The following is a 9,270-nucleotide window of genomic DNA, read 5'->3' as shown; positions in this document are numbered from 1 at the left end:
GATATACGAACTCCGTGTTTAAGCATAAAATCATACAGTTTTTGGCGTAAATAATACATGTGGTAGGCATAAAACACAATAATCGAAAAGAAAACTGCGCCGGATCGGAGGATGTCACGCGCGATCATCGCTGCGCGCATCTCGAGCCTTCCGTGACGCCGCTCGCTCGAAGATCGTGCCTCATGCGTCGCCGTCGCTACTCGCACGTCGACGGGCGTCGCTTGCTCGCCGGCCTTGGAAGTGCCGCCTCCTCGGGAACTCGGGGACGCCGCCGCTTTCCCGCACAAGGGCCCCGCTGTCGCTCGCCGTCTGGATCGGGGAGCCGCCGCCACCGACCTTGGAACCGCCGCCACTACTCCGGATCGAGGAACCTTCGCCACCGCGCGTCGAGGTTATGGAGTTGCGGCCACCGGCTGGGGGTCCACCGTCGCACACGCTCTGGGGCAACCACCGTCGTCGCACGCGGCGTCGCTAATGAATCGGGGTGGAGCATAAAAACTAAACCCTAGCACACCGGGTCCTGTTTTATAGACGTCCGGGTGTGGTCCGACTCGACCGGATTGTACCGTCCGACCTGGGCTTCCTCTAGTTATTGGAAGCCCAGGGCTCCTAATATATAAACTATATATATATATATATATATATATATATATATATATATATATATATATATATATATATATATATATATGGTACTATGTTGTAAAAAAACTAAAATGTTTTATAATTTAGAATAAAGAGAGTATATACTAATTAAAATAATGGCCCGTTTTGTTTTACCCATAATTTCTACTTGAATGGCACGACGTATAGCATGCACACTTGCATCAGTGCATGCACAAGGCAAAATCCAACCGCCAGCAGTGTCCGCCCCGTATACTGTTACGTTACCAAGGCGCAGCAGCACGAAACCTTGCTAAAACCCCGACAATTTGAACCCCGTCGCCGGCGCAGCGAAATCACCCGCAACTCAAACCAATCACACAACCTACCCAGACGGCCAGACCCCGCTCCGCCACCGCGCCCACCCCAAATTAATCGCACGCGCCACCGCTGCCGCCATGGGCTCCTCCGTCAGTCAGGCCAGTGCCCCTCCTCCACCTCCTCCGACATACGCGTCGACCCCTCCTTCCTTCGTGCATGCTGCCGCTGACGTCGCTGCCCCGCCGCCGAAGCCCCATGAGGAGGAGGCGACCGAGGAGAAGGTGGACTACCTCAACCTCCCGTGCCCCGTCCCATACGAGGAGATTCAGCGCGAGGCCTTCAGTAAGTCTGCGATGCCACCCCCTTCCTCTTACCTTGTTTGGTCTGCGCTAATCGAGCCCGTGGCGAGCACGATGTGATCTTCTTCGCGTTTGCTGCAGTGACGCTGAAGCCTGACCTATTCGAGGGCATGCGCTTCGATTTCACCAAGATGATCACCCCGTACTTCGCTTTGACTCACAGGTACCTGCCTCTTCCTGTTTTATCAGCTTGTTCTGGCTGTCTGCCCATGTTTTCACAATTGATGTACGTTCCTTTGAGCCAGCGTTGCCATGGGATCCATTGATATCCCGGCACAGAAGAGTGGGGTGATCAAGATTCCCACCTCCAATTATGAGTTTGGTGCCAACTTTATCAATCAGAAGGTTGTACACTTGTACTCCTTTTCCCCTTATGTATGAGTGCTGTTGACTGTTCACTACTGTGTTTCATGCCTCACTGTAGTGGGATTCTCTTGTAGACGATGCTCATGGGGAGGGTCGCACATGATGGGAGGGAGAACATCCGTGTCAAGCACGATATTACGGACAACCTTTCTTTAAAGATAAATGCTCAGGTAAAGTGATTTTAAACTTATATTAAATTGATGATTATTTGCGATCAGCTTTGCTTGATGCCATCTTTAAATTCCTTAATTGACCAATATTGTGCTCTTGCAGTTGACAAGTGAGCCCCACTACTCCAAGGGGATGCTTTATTTTGATTATAAGGTCAGCCTCTTGTTGTAAAGATCGATTTCTGTTGTCTTGGAAGCCTGCATTTGGTTGTTTAGTTTGGTTGGCTGTCCCGGCAATTGTACCTGACTACTTTCTCTTATGTTATTAAGTAAATAGCTAATTGTTATTTGTTGATGTACTATCTCGCTCAAAATTGATTTATTTTTGTGAGCTTTGTGCGTGGGAAAGATATAACCTGTTTTACTCTTGCTCTCCTGAAGTTATGTTTACATGCTACAGGGCTTGCCCAAGTGCCCATTCTCCCTTTACGTTAGATGAGTATATGGCTTGAGTTGTGTTGAAGTTAGTGAAAGGGAAATAGGCTAAAACCTTTTCCTAATTGATTTTGGTGGTTGAATTGCCTAACACAAATAATTAGACTAATTAGTTTGCTCTAGATTATAAGTTCTACAGGTGCCAAAGGTTCAACACAAACCAATAAAAAAGTCCAAGAAAGGGTTCAAATAAAAAGAGTAAAAGACAACCGAAGGCAGCCCTGGTCCGGCGCACCGGACTGTCCGGTGTGCCACCGGACAGTGTCCAGTGCACCAGGGAGAATCACTCCGAACTTGCCACCTTTAGGAATTTGGGAAGTCACTCCGTTATAATTCACCGGACTGTCCGGTGTGCTAGCGGAGTAACGTCTAAATGCGCCAACGGTCGTCTGCAAAAGCAACAGTGAACAGTGCGAACTGCGCGCGCAGAGTCAGAGCAGGCGCCAGATGGCGCACCGGACAGTGAACAGGACCTGTCCGGTGCACCATCGGACTGTCTGGTGGCCCCACATGTCAAAGCTCCAACGGTCGAACCCTAACGGTTGGGTGATGTGGCTGGCACACCGGACAGTGTCCGGTGGCGCACCGGACTGTCTGGTGCGCCCTTCGACAACAGCCTTCCCCAACGACCACTTTGGTGGTTGGGGGCTATAAATACCCCCAACCACCAACACTTCAAGGCATCCAAGTTTTCAGCCAACACATTCAATACAAGAGCTAGTGCATTCAATACAAGACACAAATAGAGTGAATCAAAATCTCTCCAAGTCTCAATTCCACTCAAAGCAATTAATGACAAGAAGAGAGAGTTTTGACGTGTTCATTTGAGCTCTTGCGCTTGGATCGCTTTTCTTCTTCCTCCTTTCTTGTTCTCAACTCAATTGTAATCAAAGCAAGAGACACCAAGTTGTGGTGGTCCTTGTAGTGGACTAAGTGTCCCATTTGATTGAAGAGAAAAGCTCACTCGGTCTAGGTGACCGTTTGAGAGAGGAAAAGGGTTGAAAGAGACCCGGTCTTAGTGACCACCTCAACAGGGAGTAGGTTTGCAAGAACCGAACCTCGGTAAAACAAATCAGCGTGTCATCCGCTCTTATTTGCTTGTGATTTGTTTTTGACCTCTCTTTCAGACTCGATTATATTTCTAACGCTAACCCCGACTTGTAGTTGTGCTTAAAGTTTATAAATTTCAGATTTGCCTATTCACCCTCCCTCTAGGCGACTTTGAATTGGTATCAGAGCCCGGTACTTCATTAAGAGCCTAACCGCTCAAAGTGATGTCGGGAGCTCACGCCAAGAAGGAGATGGTGACCGGCGACAAGCCCGCCACAAGCCACGGGAAAGCTCCATCGGGAGAGTCTGGCAACAAGAAGAGGGAGGAATCACCTCCCCACGTCAAGTCGCACCGGAGTGGCGACAAGAAGAAGAAAATGAAGAAAGTGGTCTACTACGAGACCGACTCTTTGTCGCCTTCAACCTCCGGCTCCGACACTCCGTCCGTCACTTCTAAGCGCCATGAGCGAAAGAAGTTTAGTAAGATCCCCCTACGCTATCCTCGCATTTCCAAACGCACTCCTTTACTTTCCGTCCCACTAGGCAAACCACCGATTTTTTACGGTGAAGATTATTGTATGTGGAGTGATAAAATGAGGCACCATCTAACCTCACTCCACGCTAGCATTTGGGACATTGTTGAGTTTGGTGCACAGGAACCATCCGTGGGGGATGAAGGCTATGACTCGGACGGGGTAGCCCAAATCCGGCACTTCAACTCCCAAGCCACTACTATACTCCTCGCCTCTCTAAGTCGAGAGGAGTATAATAAGGTGCAAGGGTTGAAGAGTGCCAAAGAGATTTGGGACGTGCTCAAGACCACGCACGAAGGAGATGAGGTGACCAAGATCACCAAGCAGGAAACGATCGAGGGGGAGCTCGGTCGATTCATGCTTCACCAAGGGGAGGAGCCACAAGCCATGTACAACCGGCTGAAGACCTTGGTGAACCAAGTGCGCAACCTCGGGAGCACCAAATGGGATGACCATGAAATGGTCAAGGTTATTCTTAGATCACTCGTTTTTCTTAACCCTACTCAAGTTCAATTAATTCGTGGTGATCCTAGATATAAACTAATGTCTCCCGAGGAAGTGATAGGAAAGTTTGTGAGCTTTGAATTAATGATCAAAGGCTCCAAACAAATCATTGAGCAAGGCGCCACCTCCACACTCGAGGTGCAACCCGTTGCCTTCAAAGCAATAGAGGAGAAGAAAGAAGAGTCTACGTCAAGTAGGCTCCCCATCAACGCCTCCAAGCTCGACAATGAGGAGATGGCTTTAATCATCAAAAGCTTTTGCCAAATCCTCAAGCAAAGGAGGGAGAAGGACTACAAGCCCTGCTCCAAGAAAGTTTGCTACAAGTGTGGTAAGCCTGGTCATTTTATTGCTAAATGTCCATTATCTAGTGATAGTGATAGGGGCGACGACAAGAAGGGAAGAAGGAAGGAGAAGAAGAAGTATTACAAGAAGAAGGGTGGCGATGCTCATGTTTGTCGGGAGTGGGACTCCGACGAGAGCTCCACCAACTCCTCCTCTGACGAGGACGCCGCTAACATCACCGTCAACAAGGGTCTCCTCTTCCCCAACGTCAGCCACAAGTGCCTCATGGCAAAGGACGACAAAAAGAAGAAGGTAAAATCTAGAGCTTCCACTAAATATGCAACATCTAGTGATGAGGCTAGCTCTAGTGATGATGAGGATGATTTGCTCACCCTTTTTGCCAACTTAATCATGCAACAAAAAGAAAAATTGAATGAATTGATTAGTGCTATTCATTAGAAGGATGAACTCTTGGATAGCCAAGAGGACTTCCTTATTAAAGAAAATAAGAAGCATGTTAAAGTTAAAAATGCTTATGCTCAGGAGATAGAAAAATGTGAAAAATTAACTAGTGAGCTAAGCACTTGCCATGACACTATTTCCAACCTTAGATTTGAGAATGATAAACTGATTGCTAAGGTTGAGAAATTAAATGTTAGTGATGATTCTCTTGTCAACCTTAAAAATGATAATGCTAGTTTAATTGCTAAGATTGACAAGTTGAATGAATCCATTGCTAGCCTTAAGATAGAAAATGATAAATTGATTGCTAAGGCTAAAAATTTAAATGTTTGCAATGATATTGTTTCCAATCTTAGAAATGAAAATGTCATGTTACATGCTAAGATTGATGAATTAAATGTTTGCAAACCCTCTACATCTACCATTGAGCATGTTACTATTTGTACTAGATGTAGAGACATTAATGTTGATGCTATTCATGATCACCTAGCTTTAATTAAACAACAAAATGATCACATAGCTCAACTTAGTGCTAAAATCAATGAACATGACTTAGAAAATGAAAAATTTAAATTTGCTACAAGTATGCTCTATAGTGGGAGACGCCCTGGCATTAAGGATGGCATTGACTTCCAAAAGGGAGACAATGTCAAGTTTAATGCCCCTAAAAGATTGTCTAACTTTGTTAAGGGCAAGGCTCCCACGGCTCAGGATAACGAGGGTTACATTTTATATCCTGTTGGTTATCCTGAGCACAAAATTAGGAGAATTCACTCTAGAAAGTCTCACTCTGGCTCTCATCATGCTTTTATGTATAAGAGTGAGGCATCTAGCTCTAGGTAATCAACCCATGTTAAATTGCCTAAAAAGAAATCTCCTATAGCGTCAAATGATCATAACATTTTATTTAAGACTTTTGATGCTTCATATGTTTTAACTAACAAATCAGGCAAAGTAGTTGCCAAATATGTTGGGGCCAAACACAAGGGCTCAAAGACTTGTGTTTGGGTACCCAAGGTGCTTGTTTCTAATGTCAAAGGACCCAAGACCGTTTGGGTACCTAAGAACAAGGCCTAAAATTGTTTTGAAGGTTTATGCATCCAGGGGCTCAAGTTGGATCATTGATAGCGGGTGCACAAACCATATGACTGGGGAGAAAAGGATGTTCTCCTCATATGAGAAAAACCATGATCCCAAAAGAGCTATCACATTCGGGGATGGAAATCAAGGTTTGGTCAAATGACTTGGTAAAATTGCTATATCACCTAACCACTCTATTTCCAATGTTTTTCTTGTAGATTCTTTAGATTATAACTTGCTTTTAGTTTCTCAATTATGCAAAATGGGCTACAACTGTCTTTTTACGAATATAGGTGTTACTGTCTTTAGAAGAAGTGATGATTCAGTAGCATTTAATGGAGTGTTAGAGGGTCAGCTATACTTAGTTGATTTTAATAGAGCTGAACTCGACACTTGCTTAATTGGTAAGACTAACATGGGTTGGCTCTGGCATCGCCGACTAGCCCACGTTGGAATGAAGAATCTTCATAAGCTTCTAAAGGGAGAGTACATTTTGGGACTAACCAATGTTCATTTTGAGAAAGACAGGGTTTGTAGCGCATGTCAAGCAGGAAAGCAAGTTGGTGTTCATCATCCACACAAGAACATCATGACGACCGACAGGCCACTTGAGCTTCTCCACATGGACCTATTCGGCCCGATAGCTTACATAAGCATCGGCGGGAGTAAGTACTGTCTAGTTATTGTGGATGATTATTCTCGCTTCACTTGGGTGTTGTTTTTGCAGGAAAAATCTCAAACCCAAGAAACCTTAAAAGGATTCTTGAGACGAGCTCAAAATGAGTTCGGCTTAAGGATCAAGAAAATTAGAAGCGACAACGGGACGGAGTTCAAGAACTCTCAAATTGAAGGCTTTCTTGAGGATGAGGGCATCAAGCATGAGTTCTCTTCTCCCTACACGCCACAACAAAATGGTGTAGTGGAGAGGAAGAATAGAACTCTACTTGACATGGCGAGGACCATGCTTGATGAGTACAAGACTTCGGATCTGTTTTGGGCGGAAGCAGTCAACACCGCTTGCTACGCCATCAACCGCCTCTACCTTCACCGAATCCTCAAGAAGACATCATATGAACTCCTAACCGGTAAAAAGCCCAATGTTTCATATTTTAGAGTCTTTGGTAGCAAATGTTTCATTCTTGTTAAAAGAGGTAGAAAATCTAAATTTGCTCCTAAGGCTATAGAAGGCTTTTTACTTGGTTATGATTCAAACACAAGGGCATATAGAGTCTTTAACAAGTCCACTGGACTAGTTGAAGTTTCTTGTGACATTGTGTTTGATGAGACTAATGTCTCTCAAGTAGAGCAAGTTGATCTTGATGAGCTAGATGATGAAGAGGCTCCGTGCATCGCGCTAAGGAACATGTCCATTGGGGATGTGTGTCCTAAGGAATCCGAAGAGTCTCCACAAGCACAAGATCAACCATCATCTTTAAATCAAGCATCTCCACCAACCCAAGATGAGGATCAAGCTCAAGATGATGAAAATCAAGATCAAGAAGAGCCACCTCAAGAGAAGGACAATGATCAAGGGGGAGATGCCAATAATCAAGATAAGGAAGATGATGAGGGTCCAAGACCGCCACACCCAAGAGTCCAGCAAGCGATACAACGAGATCACCCCGTGAACTCCATCCTCGGTGATATTCATAAGGGGGTAACCACTCGATCTCGTGTCGCTCATTTTTGTGAACATTACTCCTTTGTGTCTTCTACTGAGCCATACAGGGTGGAAGACGCATTAAGGGATTCGGATTGGGTGTTGGCAATGCAAGAGGAACTCAACAACTTCACGAGGAATGAGGTATGGCATCTTGTTCCACGTCCTAATCAAAATGTTGTAGGAACCAAGTGGGTCTTCCGCAACAAGCAAGATGATCATGGTGTGGTGACAAGGAACAAAGCTCGACTTGTGGCCAAGGGATATTCACAAGTCGAAGGTTTGGATTTCGGTGAAACCTATGCACCCGTAGCTAGGCTTGAGTCAATTCGTATACTACTTGCCTATGCTACCTACCATGGCTTTAAGCTTTATCAAATGGACGTGAAAAGTGCCTTCCTCAATGGACCAATCAAGGAAGAGGTCTATGTTGAGCTACCTCTCGGCTTTGAAGATAGTAAGTATCCTAACCATGTGTATAAACTCTCTAAGGCGCTTTATGGGCTCAAGCAAGCCCCAAGAGCATGGTATGAATGCCTAAGAGATTTTCTTATCGCTAATGGCTTCAAAGTCAGAAAAGCCGATCCTACTCTCTTTACTAAAACTATTGCAAATGATTTGTTTGTATGCCAAATTTATGTTGATGATATCATATTTGGGTCTACTAACAAATCTACTTGTTAAGAGTTTAGTAGGATCATGATTCAAAAATTCGAGATGTCTTTGGAGGAGTTGAAGTATTTTCTAGGATTTCAAGTGAAGCAACTCCAAGAGGGCACCTTCATCAGCCAAACTAAGTACACTCAAGACATACTCACCAAGTTTGGGATGAAGGATGCCAAACCCATCAAGACACCCATGGGAACCAATGGGCATCTCGACCTCGACACAGGAGGTAAATCCGTAGATCAAAAGGTATACCGGTCGATGATAGGATCTTTACTCTATTTATGTGCATCTCGACCGGATATTATGCTTTCCGTATGCATGTGTGCAAGATTCCAAGCCGATCCTAAGGAAGTTCACCTTAGGGCCGTAAAACGAATCTTGAGATATTTAGTTCATGCTCCTAAGTTTGGCCTTTGGTACCCCAAGGGATCCACTTTTGATTTAATTGGATACTCAGATGCTGATTGGGCAGGGTGTAAGATTGATAGAAAGAGCACATCAGAGACTTGTCAGTTCTTGGGAAGATCCCAGGTGTCTTGGGCTTCAAAGAAGCAAAATTCAGTAGCCATTTCTACCGCCGAAGCCGAATATATTGCCGCAGGCCATTGTTGCGCGCAATTGCTTTGGATGAGGCAAACCCTTAGGGACTATGGCTACAAATTAACCAAAGTCCCTCTCCTATGTGATAATGAGAGTGCAATCCGCATGGCGGACAATCCTGTTGAGCACAGCCGCACTAAGCACATAGCCATTCGGTATCACCTTTTGAGGGATCA

The 9,270-nt window shown here is 45.1% G+C and overlaps 1 protein-coding gene across 2 annotated transcripts; it reads left to right on the top strand.

Moving 5' to 3' along the window:
- Positions 1-862: 862 nt before the first annotated feature.
- Positions 863-2,150, top strand: LOC103650021 (mitochondrial import receptor subunit TOM40-1). Of its 2 annotated transcripts, none has more exons than XR_004857123.1 (5): positions 863-1,266; positions 1,365-1,446; positions 1,529-1,628; positions 1,708-1,819; positions 1,923-2,150. XR_004857123.1 is itself a non-coding variant. In XM_008675693.3 (5 exons), the coding sequence occupies exons 1-5, from the start codon at positions 1,062-1,064 to the stop codon at positions 1,989-1,991; spliced, it is 552 nt and encodes a 183-aa protein (XP_008673915.1). In that variant the 5' UTR covers positions 867-1,061; the 3' UTR covers positions 1,992-2,150. The 2 variants fall into 2 exon arrangements, 1 of the variants encoding a protein (XP_008673915.1); XM_008675693.3 differs by having other exon boundaries at positions 867-1,266; positions 1,724-1,819.
- The last annotated feature ends 7,120 nt before the right edge of the window (positions 2,151-9,270 follow it).

The sequence above is a fragment of the Zea mays genome, chromosome 3, assembly GCF_902167145.1.
Source record: "Zea mays cultivar B73 chromosome 3, Zm-B73-REFERENCE-NAM-5.0, whole genome shotgun sequence".
In the NCBI taxonomy this organism is placed as follows: domain Eukaryota; kingdom Viridiplantae; phylum Streptophyta; class Magnoliopsida; order Poales; family Poaceae; genus Zea; species Zea mays.
The sequence above is the reverse complement of the archived record's forward strand: the minus strand, read 5'-3'. Positions and strand labels throughout refer to the sequence as shown.